General features: G+C 51.1%; 2 protein-coding genes across 2 annotated transcripts in view; one reads left to right on the top strand and one right to left on the bottom strand.

Annotated features, from left to right (window-relative positions):
- The first annotated feature begins 1,155 nt into the window (after positions 1 to 1,155).
- Positions 1,156 to 17,213, top strand: part of SLC22A18 (solute carrier family 22 member 18) — an 80,149-nt gene continuing 64,091 nt past the window's right edge. The window contains exon 1 of the mRNA XM_063398155.1: positions 1,156 to 1,176. The gene's annotated coding sequence lies outside the window, so the exon portion shown is untranslated. The remainder of the gene's footprint in view (positions 1,177 to 17,213) is intronic.
- On the bottom strand, positions 2,534 to 4,178 carry CDKN1C (cyclin dependent kinase inhibitor 1C). The gene is made up of 3 exons (XM_063398156.1): positions 3,559 to 4,178; positions 3,340 to 3,466; positions 2,534 to 3,200 (listed from the first exon to the last, which is right to left on the bottom strand). Exons 1-2 carry the CDS (start codon positions 4,007 to 4,009, stop codon positions 3,345 to 3,347), a joined length of 573 nt encoding a protein of 190 aa, XP_063254226.1. The 5' UTR covers positions 4,010 to 4,178; the 3' UTR covers positions 2,534 to 3,200; positions 3,340 to 3,344.

Genomic DNA, 17,213 nt, shown 5'->3' with positions numbered 1-17,213 from the left:
TGGGAGAGGGAGCGGGAGTGATCTTGGAGTAGATTATTCCTCTAATTGCGTAGCTGGTTTCAGTCCGGGATTAAGGCAGCTCAAATAATGACCTGACTTTTTGTAGCTGTAATGAGCAGCAAGCTCGGTCCTTCAAGACCCCTGATATTTTGAATCCTTTCCAAAAATATTCCTGTCGTCAAATCCAAAGTGGAATTCGGGATTTAGCACTAAGGGGTAAGTGGGTTGGCGGTAACAACCGGCAGCCTCCCTCCGCTTCTGCCTATGCATTCTCATGATAAAGGGCACTTTAAAGCCCCTCTGACAATGAATGAGTCCTAGTTAAATATTTCAAGAACTTCTTTACATGGTTTCCTCTGATGCATGTACTGTTGAGACATCTGTCTTCCGTACTAATAAAGTAGTCTAGATTTAAAATGAACTTCATTGGATTGCTTTGAAACTATAGGCACATATGGTTCATAATTAGCTGGATATCTCTTATAGTTAAATGATTTTTTCTCTCTCTCTCTCTCTCTCTGTCGCCCATTCGCATCAATAATAGAAGCAAACAAAGTTCCAATTGTTCCCTGTTGCGGGACATTATGTGCCTGAATAAATGGATGTTGGCTGTGTCTACATGGATTTGCCATATGGCTACAAAGGCCGAAAGAATAGGGGCAGTGTGCTTTGTGCCGGGCGCGCAGGGCCGGCCGGGCTGGGTGGGGCAGGGCGGGGGGGCCGCACACCTTCCGCACCCTCGGAGCGCTGCGGCTGCGACCCCGCGGCTCCGCCCGGGCGGGCCCGGCAGCCGCGGCCGTGTGTGCCGCAGGGCCCCGCGCCTCACCGGCCCCGCGGGGAGAGCTTCCCCCTGGGCCGGCCCGGGCACACCTCGGGGCTCCTCCGGCCGAGGTATCTGGGAGCTCGGAGCAGGGATCTTTCATTGCAAAAAGTCCTATTATTAGTTGCGGGCTGGGACAATGGAGGTCCCAAAGGCACCTGCTTTCATGAAAGCGAGAGAAAAGCCCATAAATCCTGGAGGATCCAGCTGCCTCACTCCGGGTATTGTTGGCTTTCATAAGGAAAGGGAAAAGCTATTTTTCTTTTCAAAGGGGGGGAAAATCGTATTGAGTCAGCGGCCACTGATGCGGGCGTGTAAAATAATCCCGTTCTGATTAAGCGATCATGGAGCTGGAGGTAATCAATGTTACTTTTACAGCCAGGAGCGTTTGGCGGCCGTGACAGCGGGGGGAGAGATTGGGGGGAAAGGGGGAGGGGGGGACAGAGGAGCGCTGTGACGGGGGAAGACGATGCGGGTAAACCTTGAGCCTTATTCACCCCGAACCTCATTCTCTCAGCTCCCTGCCCCCTCCGTGGAAGTGGATCATGCAGAGATCAGAAAGCCAGCGAGTGACGCGCTCCTGGTCCGCCCCAGCTGCTGGCTCCGCTGTGGGGGTGCAGCATTTCAGAGGTGCGAAGCTGGGGAGTGGAATCGGAAAGGGATAAATCAGTCTAGTCAGCCTCCACGTCCTGGTCCTCCTCCCCATCCGCACTCTCCAGCATCCCAGTCCCGCACCACCTGCAGCCAGCACCAGCCCTGCTCTGTGCCCTTTCCCGGGGGGCGCAGGGTTGGGATTGAGCCCGGGGCGTGGGCCCGACCCCGCGGGGCTGCGCGCACAGCGCACGGCTTGGACCTGCCCCGGGGCCCCGGGGACGGCTTGGACCTGCCCCGGGGCCACGGGACGGCGTGATGCCACCGAGCGCTGCTGGGGCACGCCTGTGACAGCGCTGTCACCAAAGCGCTGCCTCAACGCTGGCTGCTTCGTCTCGGGGGAGGGTTTGTTTTGTGTGAGCGTCGTTTTGCTTTTTACGTCTTTTAGGGCGAGCTGGAACCGCCGCCTTTCCCAGAACTGTTGTGTGTTTGTCCTGTAAATCATTGCTGGGCAGGAGGTACCAGGAAGTGCTTCCCTGCAGTAGCCAGGGCTCCGGGCTGGGCAGCGAGGGCCCGCGGGCCGAAGAGGGGGCGGGGGAAGGTTTGCAGGGTCCCAGCAGGAGAGTCCCCCCGTGCGGAGCCCGCTGGGGCCGCGGCCCGCACGCCCCAGCCGCCCCCCGAGGCTGCCCCAGCCGCGGGGCGGGGAGAGGGGCGGCCCCGGCCGGGCTCCCCGAGGGGCGCAGCCACGGCTCGGGAAGAAAAGGGGAACTGTTAAAAGTAACCCGTCCAGCGTGCCGCAGGGCCCAAGGCAGGGTGTGACGAAGGGCGTGTGCTCCCCTCACGCTCGGTTGCCTCCGGCAGTACTCAGGAGTTGGAGCTTGTTTTGGAGGGAAGAAGCGCTCCCTTCCCCTCCGAAGCGCACGCCCGCTTTTGGCGGCGGGGCAGCGCCCTCCCCGCGGCGGGGTCGTGCTCCGGGGGTACCCGGGGCCCCGCGGCGAGGGAGGACCCCTCCACCGAGGGACTCAGAGCTGGGCTGGGCTCCCCCGCCCAAGGCGCCGGGGCTGGCCCTGCCACCGCCCTCCCCCCGGACTTCCCCTCCAGCACACACCAAGCAGGCTTGCGGCCGTTTCCTGACTTTTATTTAATTTTTTTTATTGAAGTTGTGGCATTATTTGCAATGGCAGTGGTACAGACCGGCTCAGGATCCATTGAAACAGATTTGTCTTCAAGTAAAGTCTAAAAAATATTTTGATTCATAGCTACATCTTGTGAATGAAAAAAAAAAAAAAAAATCCACTATAAAAATAAATTTACATTTTGTGAATAACAAAAGCAAATATAGTGCCCTTTGGCTTAACCAAAAGAAAAAAAGACTATTGGATGTCAAAGTTATCCACGTTTCTGACATAAATAGAAAATATAAGTTAGTATAACTCTTAAAAAAAGTTTTGTACAAATATACACTTGTTTTTTTCATTTTTCCTTTTTTTGCACTGAGAGCTCAGCAGAGATTAAACATTTCTTATAAATGACTTTTAAAGCTTTACACTTCTGGCCAGTGTACTCACATTAGGCATAATACATTTCTATACAGAACGTCATACATTGCACTGTTGTACGATAACACTGCTCCGTGCGCGGCCGGCGCTGCGGCTCCGCTCCCGCTCCCGGGCCGGGCGGGCGCGGGGGGTCCCGGCTCGCCGCGCCCCCGCCCCGGCCCCCCGCGCCTCCGGGCCGCCGCGCCTCCCGGGGCGGCGCGCCTCTCCCGTGGGTGCAGTAGTGCAAAAGTCTGGAGGAGAACAAAAAGGAGGAGAGAAAAAAAAAAATCAGCAAGGAAAAAAAAAAAATGGTCGTGGTACAGAAAATAAGTAAGAGAGCGCCGCAGAAGGCGCCCGGACACCCTCGCCCGCTCTCGGGGCGCGTCTCACCTGGCTCACCGGAGCCGCTTGCGGGGGGTCTGCTCAGCCGGCACGGCGGCGGGGGGCGGCGGGCAGCCGGCCGGGCGCTCCGCCGCCGCCTTGGGCTCCGCCGGCCTTTTTCTTCTCGCGAAGAAATCTGGATGGGGGACGGAGAGGAAGGAGGGGTCCGTCAGCCGCTCGCTGCGGCGGGACGCCCCCCGCCCCCGCGCCCCCCGGCTCCCCACGCACCTGTGATGCGGGCGGTCGGGCCCCTCCGGCGGAGCCGCATGCCGCGGCGGCGGGGCGCGGCGCGGTTCTCCCGGCTCAGGCGCCCCCCGGGCCCCTTGCCGGCGGCGGGCGGCGGCGGCGGCGAGGGGGGCGCCCGGAGGAGGGGGACGCGGCACCGTCCCACCTGCACAGTCTCCCGGTAGAAAGCGGGCACGGCGCCGGCCTCCACCTCCTCCCAGCGCAGGCGGCCGGGCCCCGGCAGCGGCGTGTCGGTTTGGAAGTTGTAGTCCCAGCGGCGCTGGTCGTCCTCCCCCATCTCCCGCAGGCGCTCCCGCAGTTCCCGGCCCAGCTCCTCGTGGTCCACCGGCCCGAAGAGGCTCCTGCAGACGGGGCTGCGGCCGTGCCCGGCCAGGGCTCGCCGGGCCGAGAGGCGCTCCAGGGCGGCGGCGCCGGAGAGGTGCACGTTGGACATCGTAGCCGGGCGGGTCGCGGCGGGCCGGGAAGGCGCGGGTGCCCCCCCGCCGCTCCGCTCCTCTCCTCCCGTCCCGTCCGCTCGCTGCTCGCGCTCACACCGGCCCTGCCTCCCGCCTTTGAACCCCTGCCCTCGGCCGCTGCCTTTTAAACCCCGCTCCCCGCGAGTGCGAGCAAAACACCATTAGCATAATAGTATTTCCCTGCCGCCGGCCCGCCGCGATTGGCGGGACCCCCCCGCCGCCCCCCGGCCCCCGGCGGCAGCGCTCCGGCCCGCGCCCTCCATTGGCTGCGCCGGGCAGCGCCGCGCCGCCGCCGGCCGCATTGGCCCGGCCCGGCCCGGCCCCGCCGCGGCCCGGGGGGGCGGCCCCGGCGCTGGCCCGGCCCCGGAGGGCGGCCGCCGCGTCCCCGCCCGCCGCCGGCCCCGCTCCCTTTGTCTGCCGCCGCCCGCAGCTCCGCCGCCGCCTCCAAGCCGGCGGCTTTCGGGGTTGTTTTTTCCCCCCGCTCCGCGTTGCCTTTTCCGCGTGAAGGGTCTGTGTGGGAGTGTTTCTATTTTATTTTTACTATTATTTTCACTGTTATTTTGTTTGGGATTTTTTTTTCTCCTCGAGGAGTGTCGCTAGTTTTTCAGCATCCGTGGAGCGCGGGGGCTTGGGGCGGGGAGGTGATGAGTATGGAGGAAAGCGGGATCGTTTTCTGGCTCGGGGATTTTTATTACAGTGCTGCAAAACAAAGCGAGATGCTTGCAGATTTCAAAACAAGCTGAAGGCTGTTTTTAAAAATAGGGCTTCTCAGCTGCATGGAAGTAATAACTTGCAGCCTTAGTGAATAAAACCACAGCATTTTCCTCTCCTGACTTTAAAACCCACATAATACGTGTTTGTTCACTGCAGATGAACTAATCTCGCTATTGTGTTGCCAGGGATCAGCTGGCTTGTGCTTTACATTTTCTGCAGGTCACTGCAATCATTGCCTTTTGTTGTTTTGGGATGGAGGAGTATGAAAGGAAAAGAAGGGGGAGCATAATTGACACCACGCTAAGATTGGTCCCAGAACATCACCACAGTGTCGATGCGTGTCTCAGAGGCCATCATCATGGCAATGATTTTTTCATCTGCAGACAACAAGGGGAAAGATGAAACTCTTTCATACAGCGTGTTTGGGTACCCCCTCACTCCTCATGTCCTATGGCTCTTGCCTTTGGGAAGTTCATACCCTTGAGCAAAGACAACTTGGATGGTTTTATTCCCTAGAGGGAATAAAACTAATATTAATTCCTAGGATGTGCTGGCTCTGCAGAGACTGCCCCAAATGCTGGCTTGCTGCAGGGCTGGAGGGGTTGCAGCTTTAGGGCCCTTAGGGCAGTGGTGCCCACAGGTGCCCACTGCTTCAAGAAGAGGAGCATTTTTCTTTTTATCCATGGAAAAGCCTTGCCAGGTGTACCACGTGGTGTTTCCACATTCGTCCCACCTCTGTGACAGAGCAGCCCTCCAGCACTGCTGGGGACCCTCACTCCTGCACTCGCCATGCCAGTGAGGAGCTTGTGGTAGCTGGGACAGGCCCCACCACCTCCCAGGTATTCCACCTGCAGCGGTGCTTCCAAAGTCTGCCCACACCAGGAGCTACCAGCAGTGCCCGTGGGTTTGGACCCACGGTTGGCTGCTGCTGGCAGGGGGAATGCTGGAGCCTGGCTCACTGTACAGGAAGGATCTGTCCCTGCTCAGGCTGCTGAGCAGTGAGATGCCGTGACAGGTTTGATCTCCTGAAGTAATTTCCTGGTGTCTGTGGGGACAGGTGGGGTGCTCACTGGGAAGTGTCTGTATCTTGGTGATTGAAAGAAGGTGCAGCCAGTGCCTTCAGGGTGCAGATCCCCCCTTGTTTCCTGGGCAGGCACCAAGTCACGCCTGGCAGAAAATTTTGCTGACCAGTGGTACAGACAGACCGCTTTCATTTCACTAATGGTGACAGCACTGGTGTTTCAAGAAATGTGAAGACTTTTTTCTTTCAAAGATGCCCGCTCAGATGTTGTGTTCTTAACAGCCATTCTCAGTTTCCCAGGTGAGCTGGACAACCTACCCGTTTGACTGCTTTAGGTGGATATTACCCCACTGTCCTTGCCGTCCCAAAAGGGCCCTTGAAGATGGCCATATGGAGGTCTCTTGTCCCCAAGGATATATTTTAGGGAGCAGGTCATGAGAAGTTCCTCATCACTAAGAGCACATCATCATAAAAAGCAGGAGGTGCACATCAGTTAGGCACAGGTTCAGCCAGGAAAGAAGGTGTGAGCCTCGCAAGCAGGCATGGTTGGATAACATGGTGAGCATGGTACAGTGCTCACCTGGGGACTTCTCTCAGCAGCCATCAAACGCATCTCTCAGGATGTAGGTTGGGGTGGTTTTAGGAATAAATGTGCTATGCAGAGAAAATACTTTGAGTTCCCCAAGAAACCTGCTGGAAAAGTGCCTGCTATTCAAGGCTCGAGCCAAAAGGCAATGGCCAGGTCCCTGCAGACAGGGGCTCTTTGTGAGGAGCCCTCGCCAACCTGCTGCTGTTCTCCCCCTGTGCTGACGACCGCCTTTCCTGTGTTCTCCTCCTCGATTTTAGACATTCCTGCCATGAGAGCTGAACGAGCGAGATCCCCCGCTATTTGCAAGATGTGGGCGTGCCCTCTGCAAAATCCACACCGTTGTCCTTCCAAACCCTTCCCAGAGGTCAGTCAATATTTACGCAGCGCTTGAGGGACGCGAGGCACGACGGTTTTCAACGTTCAGGAGTTACCTCGTGCTTGAGGCCACTTCACCTTCCAGCTCACCTGGGAGGTAAAGCAGCCCAGGTTTGAGATTACCACCCCTGGTTTTTTCGTTCAGCTTCCTCACTGTTAATGCTCCCGAATGCTTTGACTGGATTTTTTTGTCCCACTATACATTTAGGTTTTAAGGTGGTGGTGACAGTCCTGGCCACTTTCTGCTCACAAGTTGCCAGTTCTAGCACTGTCTGTTTTTCTTTTTTGTGTGGAGATGGAGAGCATCCAGCCCATTTGAGGAGGAAGTACTGTATGCACAGAGAGATGTTTTTAATTTAGTGGATCTGTGAACTCTCAGGCCAGAGGGGTAGGTTATGATCCTCTAAACCAGCACTTTGCCTAACACGAGCCACAAATTCTTACCCAAGAGCTCCTACCACCAAGCCTATTAACTTCTTCAGAAATTCCTGCTCCAGAACACTGAGCAGAGTAATTACTGCTATGGTTAGAACAATGCCCCATAAGAATGAAACATTTTTGCTCAAAATATCCAAGTCATATCTGCTTATGTCAGGAAAAATAATGACTTTGACTAGTGTGTATTCCTGCTGGCTTCTCTGTTTCAAAAGGGTGAGGGGAGGGAAAAGCAAACTCCTTTATGGCCTGTGCATCATTGCAAAGGGATTGAAATTGCAGGAGGTTTATTGCGTTTGACTATTTCTGTTTGGAAAAGGTCCAGGTTGACTGTCAGAGCCAGGGCTGAGTCTGATGGCTTGGCAGATAGGGGAAGAGAGGTCCTTGCACTGTAAACTGAGCAAGGAGTAACCAAGGAGATTTGATAAGAAAGTTATGAAGGTAACAAAAGAGAGATTCCCCGTGCTGTCATTCTGATGGGGTTGGCTGTAGTGCAGCTCCAGGTTAACTTACTCAGAAGAGAGGGTTTAGTGAGATGCTTATGTAGAGGCAAACAGTCCCCACGACGTGGTGCCATGGAGGAGCACTCCTCTGTCTTTTGGCAAGTCTTGGAGTGAACTTCTCCTGCAGGGATTGTCCTCAGCATGCTGCCAGACGAGCAGACCTGTTGTTGGGCCCCTGAGGCTGGGAGGTTTGTGCTTTGCTCTCTTCTCATTTCCTTTAGTACACGGTTATCATCTACTCTCAGCAATGTTTAACTCAAGATTCTTCAAATGTTGTGTGATCCACGTGTGATTGCTTCATTTCAGAATGTGTTATATCCCATAATTGCTTTAGCAGAGGCACAGACCAATAGACATTGGTACTTTATCTCCTTTGCACTTCTCTTTCACTATGCATGTGATCATAAGCAATTTGCATTTATACCAGTGGCAATTTTGCTTGGTACTTTGGAATCCTGCTTTAATAAACTGATTACAATAAAGGTTCAAGTTAGGAGAGACTGCCCAAACTCCTCATCCAGGCTTTTCTACCACCAAAGTGACAATTCAAATTATCCAAACTGGTATAGATGCAAAATTTCTTTCCATTTCTTGACAAGGTCATAAAATGTCAAATTATTAGATTTGATAGCTGGGTGAAACCACACTAGTGCAGGGGTTAAAAGGGGAAAAGGAAATCTGAGCAGAACCCTGGAAAAATTCTGGCAGCTTTAATTCAGTTTGAATTGCTTTTTGTTGTGTTCCAAAGGAAAAAAAAAAAAAAAAAAAGAAAAAAAAAAAAGAAGAAAAAGCAAAAAAAAAAAAGCACAAGCCAATATCTCAGAAAAAAATTGCTTCAGTTAATTTAATTTCCTTTAATTATTTTTTTATTATTCCTTCTGTCCTTGGTTGTTAAAAGAAGAGCCAGCCTTGCTGTCCAGCTGCTGTGCATCATTAGGGTAGCACAAAGGTAGCAGTGAATTTAGCCTAATCTATTGCTGGACCTGCCAGTGCACCAGGGGCCATTGCATTCTCTCTTCACACTCCTCGTTTGCTCTTGCCATCATGTGGTTTTACTAGATGAACTCCACTCGCCATCTGGCCCTCCACCCTGACTGGGAGCCTGGCTCGTTTGCAGGATGCTGTGCTGTTAACTGGGAAAGCAGGCTGGGAATGGCAGGAGCATTTTGAGCTCGCAGTATGGACCTGCGGAGGGTGGCTCTTTTTTTGCTTGCTGTCTGTGTAGTCATATTTGAGCCGTAGTTAAATGCTCCATTTATTTGTATTCCTTGCTTTTCTGATGGTGTAATTGCTGTCAAAGTCATGCTCTGTGCTCACAGGTCCCGTTCATTGCCACTCTTCGCATTAAACGAGAGGTTTGCATTTTGCTTGTTTTGACATTCCCCTCCCCTTTCATCTTGATCCACGGTAATATTATTTTTGGAGTAGCTTTTCATAGGTTATTTCTACTTTATGTAGGGGGAGGTAGTGGTGAAGGGGCCATCACACAGGTTTTATTTTTGGTTTCATATTTCTTAGGTAAACAGTGTTTTTACTGCCGGTAGTCTAGCACGAGTCCTGAAGGGGGTCGTTCATGGCCTGGGCTGCTGCAGAGGGGAGGTGCCTGGTCCCAAAGCAAGCCCAAGAGCAGCGATAAGCGCACCAGAGGCATCTTCACATGGATCCCGTGCCTAGAAGGAACAAAACCTACAGAGTATGAAAAACACCCCAAAGCACTAGAAAAGTCGTGAAATCTGACAGTGAAAGCAACGCATACTTGGGAAGTGGAGGTTGTCTAAAGAATCCTGACCATGAAGACCTTAAAAACAGTGCGAAGGGAGCGTAAACGAACCCAGCTTTTACTCGCCCCAGTCCTTGCGGCGCAGGCGGAAAACCGAGTCGGGTTTGCGCTCGGACCGTGCCTCGTCCCTCGCCGTTCCGCAGGTCTGTGTCCCCGTCGCCATCCGGAGCCCCTGTCCGGCGGCGGAGCCGGGGACGCGGCGATGCGCGGGGCAATGGTGCCCCCTAATGTCGGCCCCGAGCGCCGGGAGCTCGCCCGCCCCGCTCTCCGCTCCCCGCCCGCCCCGCTCTCCGCTCCTCGCCCGCCCCGCTCTCCTCTCCTCGCCCCCCCCGCTCCCCGCTCCCCGCTCCCCGCTCCCCTCCCGCCCCGCTCTCCGCTCCTCGCCCGCCCCGCTCTCCGCTCCCCGCCCGCCCCGCTCCCCGCTCCTCGCCCGCCCCGCTCTCCTCTCCAAGCCCGCTCCGCTCTCCTCTCCTCGCCCGCCCCGCTCTCCGCTCCAAGCCCGCCCCACTCCCCGTTCCCCGCTCCCCGTTCCCCGCTCCTCGCCCGCCCGCCCCGGGGAGCGCGGCCTCGGCCCTCCCTGCCCGCCTTGGCAGCCCCTGTCTGCCCCAGCCCGAGCCCCCCTGACCTGTCGGCGCCTTCTCCTGCCGTCCAGCCCCGGGGGTGCTGTTCACCGCCCAAGGGAGCTCCGGGCTGGGCTGAACCTGCTAACAGGCTCTGTGCTTCCCCACAGAGATCTCTCAGGGCATAATTCGCTGGGGACAGTGGTCTCCCGGCCACCAGCCTGCAGACAGCCCTGGGCAGCCCAAGGGAGAGCAGGCCATGGAAAAGTGCAGAGTGTAATTCCATACGGTGTGCACAGTGCTTCCAGAGTAAGGAAATGTGTTGTAGCTGTGATAAGCATCCTAGAGATTTCTCACGTTGCTCCAAGTTTATTGAATTCCTTGGCAAGATTTGTGAGGAAGAGGTTGCTCAGAGCCCCATCCAACCTGGCCTTTATCCTTTCCAGGGACAAGGCATCCCCAGCTTCTCTGGGCAAACTGTCTCACCACCCTCACTGCAAAGAATTTCTTCTTAGTATCTATTCTAAATCTTTTGGTTTAAAACCATTAGCCCTCGTTCTGTCATTGCCACTTCTCAAATATGACAGATAGTGACTTAGCTCAATGGCAGCTCTAACCCTGGCAGTCCAAGAGAAGCAGATGCAGTTGTAGAGGATGCAGACCTTGAGACACTTGTCTGGCTTCATGGGGGCCTGGTGTGTCTCAAGGAGCCCCAGGAGTTTTGTTTCTTTTACATTTTCCTGTGGCAGGTTCTCTCTCTGTGAGTGGCTGGCAAAGTCATACAGTGCTGTGGGATCTGGCTGTTCCTTCTCTTGCACTCCAAGCTGGATTCCCTCCTCTTATCTGCCTCCCCTCCAGGGCTCGCTCCCTCCATTCCCTGCAGTGGGGTGTTGAGATATCCTGCAATGACGCAGCATGGTGAGATAATCATTCCTCCCTCCTCAACCCCGGCTTCTTGTTTGTATTCTTTGATTAATTTATCTTCTCGCCTACGGCTTTAAATTTGCTTTTAGGGTAGTAACTTTCTGAAGACACAGCATTATTTTTTTTTCTTAATCTTGGAAAACAATCTCCTTATAATCTCTCTGCTAGAATCATAGCCTTTATTTTGCTGCAGGCATTGAATGTGGATCAAACATCACCCAGCCAGTGGTGAACCTGCAGAGGGAGTGTTTCAAAGAACTCCCTTGGGGAAGTCCATCACGTTCATTTTACACAGTTTAACCATAATGGGGCTGCCATGCCCACAATCAGGTATGTATTCCTGCAGAGTGAGGAGTTAATTGTACCTGGACCCAGCAGCACACCACGAGCATATTTATACAATGCAGAACACTTAGTTCTGTGACTCATTGCTGGGAGCTCAGCCTGTGTTATGTATGGGGCAGCATTAAGGGATTTGTTTGTGCCATCACAACAGCAGTCGGCACAAATCCCACCAGCCTTCATCATCCTGCGGATCCAAACAGAAAACAAGTGCCATGTGTCCTAACAGAGCAGAAGAGGTGGAAGACCACTGGTAGCACTGGCCTAAAGGCTTTCTAATGGTTTGCATTACACCCACTGACACAGTTTTTTCTTCATGAGCCAGTTCTTGAGTTTTGGACAGAGGCTGGAAGGACCTGTTTCCTGAGGTCATGGTTGGAAATGTTACTAAATACTGTGATTACATGTGATTGTAATGTCCCTCAGTAGATGGTGGGGACCAGGAGAAAGTTAAGTTTTTTCCTGTGCTATGATCAGGCTGAAAAACCATCAGGTTATGCTGTATCCTTTCAAGATTCCCCTTAGCAACTGCTCTGAAACTGCTTTCAGGAGTTGTTGCTAAAGCAGGTGTGTAGGGCAATGAGCTCCAGGTGCCCAGCTCTCAGTTTCAAGTAGGATGACTTTTGGACTTAGCACAGGAGAATCAGGCACAAAGAGGTGAATTTGTACCTGATTCTCAATCATACTCTAATTCCATGAAGGTGCAATTCAAGACACACCTTGATGCTGTGCAAGATTAATAGCAGATACCTCACTGGCCCTCAAGTGAGAGTGCACGTGAAGGCATTTCAAAATGACATGGTACAAATTCTTCTAGTGTGAACCATGAGACACAGTCTCAAACGTAGTCATGACCAGATGGGTCTGAAACAAATGTTTTCCCAAACAGTAAAAGCAGAGGAGAGCTGGATGAAAGACTTGAAAGTTAGATTCTGGTAGCATGGAAATCAGAGGCAAAATTCCCAGTGAATTGGGGGCATGGTTTCAGTCTAAAGCCAAGTAATCCAGATCCTCTACTTCTCAAAGTAAAAATGGGTCAGCTGGTCATCACTGGTATTCAAAGAGCAAATAGAAACCAGGTGAAGTAATTAAAGCTGACAGTGGCCAAATGGTTGTGAGTTTGCTCTGGAAGGAAAGAAATATATCTGGAGGTGTTATGTTTACAGAATCTCATTGCTTTCTAGATCAAATGCACTTGCTTTGCAGATGGAAGAATGGCTCTTTCCCCCCCCCTTTTTTAACCACCAGGATGAAAATTTAATCTAGTCTTTTCTTTTCATGCACCACAGCCATTGAGCAAGATTTGTCTCTGACCTGCCCTGGCAGTCCTGCAGCTTCTGAGGGCACCTCCAGTGGGATTTGTGGTGGTTGTTGCTTCACCTGCGCAGAGATGGCTGAATTTAGCAATTTGATTGATGAGGCTTAGAAGGAATATAACCCCCTACTCCCCTGGCGGTACTGGGCAATAAATAAAAGGAATAAATCCTTACTGTTTTGTTTTGAAGGTAGTGAGGAGAGAGGCTGGGCAGACCTGCTGAGTAGATTGGTGTCAGTTTTAACAGAAGCCTTCAGGACCCAGTCAAGTTTGGAAGTTGGGGAATTGCACCCTAGCACCTTCCCTGAGGCAGTTTTACAGAGCTAGTCTAAAAAATGTTTGTAGAACTTGCTTGATTTCTGCATTGTGAGCCTGTGATCATCTCTGGGACAAGCTTTAAAAAGTATTTTGAAACTTTTTTTAGAAATAAATAGCTCTCAGGAATTTTGTCTTGAGAAAATTTGTGTGTGCCACTCATGTCCTGATGCCAGGGTTGGATCCTAAAAGTGTGCAAAGTTTGCTCTGATTCTTTGAAAGAGAGATTAATTTAATTCACAGGTGCTGGTGGTGTTCCAAAATAATTCTGAAGAATTATTATAAGAAATGAGCTTTCAAGAGAAAACAATTGAGCATCCATTTTTCCTGTGTCAGACATACCTGCAACGTGTTAGAAAGGCTTCCTCATAATTTGCTCTGAGGGAAGGCCATGCCTATAGAGGCTGAAACTGGAAAGAAGAGAATCGAACTGCAGGTTCTGGCTTCTTACAGCAAAATTTCATATATATTTGAAGGGACTTAATTGTATGATAGCGTAGGTTGAGCGTAGAGATGTGTCTTCTAAATGTTTCTACTTTTATCTGTCCGTGCTAGAGTTGTATTCAGTGTTCAGCATTGGTTTTGCTTAAAAATTTCCCCAAACCCCTGTGAGGATTCCTCACATCCCACTCAAGAGCCTTAATGGGTTCTCCCTACAATCTCAGTGCTAAGGAGTCCACGAGGAATTCCCACTTGCAGCAAAGGCAGTTCGATTTCTTTTTGTCTCAGGTAAATTCAAGCAGAGGTTGTATAGGCTGGCCAGGAGGAAACAATGAAGTGTCTCCAAAGCCTTCTGGTAGTTTGAACAAAAAAACCCAGCATTTGTAGGACTGTCATTATTCTTGTATTTCTAACTAAATCAAGATTGTAAGCCTTCTCCCCGAGTAGCTGTGCCTACAGCCTTTATTGCTGATGCAGGGGGTGCAGACCTAGCTAGCAGAGACAACACCTCCAAGGGCTTGTGTCTTCCAGATCCTTAAAAACTTTGGCTTTCCTGAGTGAGGTGACTGATACTCAAGGGTACATGCTTGGCTCCAACTTGCAACAGTGAACTCCAGGATTTGCTCAAACTTTACAAGACCATTCAAGCCTTCATCTGCAATGAGGTGTTTTACTTAGAGGGAGAAGAATGAGAACCTTGGATGAGTCTTTGTAAGTCATTTAGAGCCCAGATGAAACCATGTTTGCACATTGCAGTATTTTTGAGCTGCTGATAAATCCAGCCTACAAGACTCTGAATATCTTTGTCTCTTCCAGCCACAGGCAGCAAATATCTGCAACATAGGTTTATCCCCCTCTCACATAGGGAATGAAGCCAGGGGTCAGCTGTCCTCTTTCCACTCATGGCACATTGGTTCTGTGCAAGACTGGGTGAGCAAATGTCTCCCCTGGTCCTGAACTGGTAAGGATTTGTCTCAGCATGCAGCACAGACCCCCTTCTATGCAGGAAGCTGTCCCAGGGGTGTGCAAGGTTTTACAGACACATGCCTTGCCCTTTTCTGCTTGCGCTATACAGAAACGTGCACTAGCAGGAACACTGGATACTCACCCGTGTTTTGTTTGTGCTGTGTACAGCTTTGTTGAAGGCTGAATGACAGAGAGATTCTTGTTACATTGTGTTGCTGGTGGTCTCCTGAATGCTTGAGATTTATAAATCAGGCAATTGTTTGATTCTGACACAGGAAAATGTTTTGGTGAAGGCAGAAGGCTTGAGACTAGTTGAAAATGTCTGGGACTCCCATTGTGTGCAGAATGTTATGTGTGCAGAGGAAATCTGCAGCATTCCTACAGCAAACCACAACAAGAAGCTCCATACAGCCCCAATCAGTCACAATTCTCATATAAATTATAACAGCCTAAATGTTGTTTAAATGATAAACAGCTTTTGCATTCCAGACATTGCTGCGATTCCAGAAGGTGGCTGTGCAATACCAGCTGAATGAAATATTGCACATTGGCTCCATTTGTGTGTGTATCCGGATTTGTCACTTCCAGAATATTCTTTGGCCACGAACCTTGGACTCCCAGTGCACTGTGTGTATCTTGGAGCCCAGGGCTTCATCCATTATTCAGCAGCAAGTTGTCTGAGGACCGGGCATGCCAACATGCCAGGAAGCTGAAGACACAACCACAGAGGCAGCAGAAGCATCCATTGATTCTGGGCTGTCACCACGGCTCATTAGTGTGTGGAGTTTTGCCTGGACCCTGCTCAGCAGCTGATGAAATAACCAGTCCTTCAATCACATTTTCCTGCAGAGATGGACAGATCAGGCTTGCTGAAAACAAGTGTGGCTTGTGGGAGAAGAATGTCAAGTATAGCGGAGACCATTTGCCCAGCAGAGAGGTCTTGCAGCAGATCTGGGCTTTCATGAAGGGTCATCTTTTTCTTGCTGGTTCTTCAACGTTCTGGCACAACAGACTGGAGGCATTTGCTGGTTTTTGCTGTCCCTGCTTGCAGGAGAAGTGGCCCAGCAGCACTTCTGCACTGCGTGCAAGAGCTCATTGAAACTCGAGGGGTTTCTGTTTGCTCAGGAGAGATTCTGGGTAGGGAGGGCCACAACCATGGCCCCACCAGGGAGATGATCCAGAGGTGAGTCCTCAGGCTGAGCTGAAATCACCCCACACAAGGGGCCACTCCGTGTGTGCAGGAGCAGGAGGCTCCTGCCCTGGTGAGGTCCTGCTGGAGCCCGGGAGACTGGATGGGACAAGGAACTGAGATTTTATTCCTATTTGGTCATGTTATTTTTGGTGTAACTCTCCTGAATTCACGCCACAGGATTTTTCCAAAACTCTTTTACAATTGACACAGTCTCTGTCTCATCTTCATGTTTTGTTGTCAAATTCCAGTATTCAGAAATGTTCTCTTTTATTTTAATTTTTCCAGAATATTAGAGAGAAGAAACTGCCCTGTGGTTAAACAAGACAACTGGCATCCAAAGGATGATTGAATGTGACTCCAGCCTCTTCCACAGACTTCCTCTATTTTCAGGGAAGTCATTAAACCCCTCTGTCTGTTAGAGTCGCATCTGCAAGACAAGGAGGATTTAATGCTTTTTCTTCATCTGAGTCTCAACCTCTTTTTGTGTTTACAGGGCACCAAATGAGGCTTCAGTATTAGTTGGAGCTTTGGGGGTTTACCATAAAAAAGTTAATAATAACCAGCCTTATTTCATAGAATGCTTTGGGTTGGAAGGGACCTTTCAGATAAAATGTGATTTGCAGTTTAATATGCTAAGTAACAAAGACTTTACCAAGAGAATTAACAATAGCCTTTTCCATTTCACAAAATAATTTGCCAGGCATAGTAAGTGCACCAGCATTTTTATAAAAACAAATTATAAATAATTGCTTTTTGCAATTTAATACACACATAGAAAAAGCCAAAAGAGTTCAGCAGCTACCAGGAATCTGATTTCATTGTCAATTTGGACTGTCTCTGCAGTTTTTATGAAAAATCTCTGAAGACTGTGCTATTTTGTAAACTAAACATGGCTGCCTTTTTTTTTTTTTTTTTTTTTTTTTTTTTTTTTTTTTTTTTTTTTTTTTCTGGCCATGTGGAATCTTTTTCCATTCATTAGTGAGCTGCTCTTTTCATGGACACAATTAGACAAAGGAATAAATCCGTCAACAAACTTGGGATATAATTTTGGCAATACCAGGCCATTTATGCTCTTATTTGCTTAACTGTATAAATCTTTCAGCAGAATACAAATGAGGCCTGTTCCTTCCATCTTGGGGTTGGGGAAGGAGAGGGATCAGGCCAGATCCTGCAGATTTGATGGCTCCCACCAACCACGGCTGGTGTTGAGCAGTTTCCCTCATTACGGCCGTTCAGCATTCCCACTATTGAGGAATTGCTTTGAGATAATTCTTCCATTTCCTTTCTCATATTACAGAGTTTAAAAACATGCCCAGGACAATGGCTCCCTGAGGACTCTGTCTCTGTGAAGGGTTGGTCTGTCCCCCCATGTCTGAATGTCTGCCTGCCTCCCTGTTTTTGGTTGGTGGCCTCTTCCCAAGAGAGGAAGGGTTATCTCTGCTGCTCCTGGGGCAGGGAGATGAGGTACGTTCATAACGATTCATCCCACACCTCATGTCCCTCCTGGCACCCCCAGTACACAGTTCCTGCTCTCACACAGAGATGCTGTTTCTCTTTGCAAGGAGAAATGAAAGTTTTGCTGACAGCAAGAGGCAGAGATTCCCTCCCTGGCATTCCCAGCCAGCTGTCATGCTTGCCATGGGTATGGAAGCACACCCACAAGGGCAAGGATTTGTGACTGATCTACCTTGGAGCAGGATTTGCTTCGTT

This window comes from Prinia subflava, chromosome 5 (genome assembly GCF_021018805.1).
Source record: "Prinia subflava isolate CZ2003 ecotype Zambia chromosome 5, Cam_Psub_1.2, whole genome shotgun sequence".
In the NCBI taxonomy this organism is placed as follows: domain Eukaryota; kingdom Metazoa; phylum Chordata; class Aves; order Passeriformes; family Cisticolidae; genus Prinia; species Prinia subflava.
This window is presented reverse-complemented; position numbering and strand designations above follow the sequence as displayed.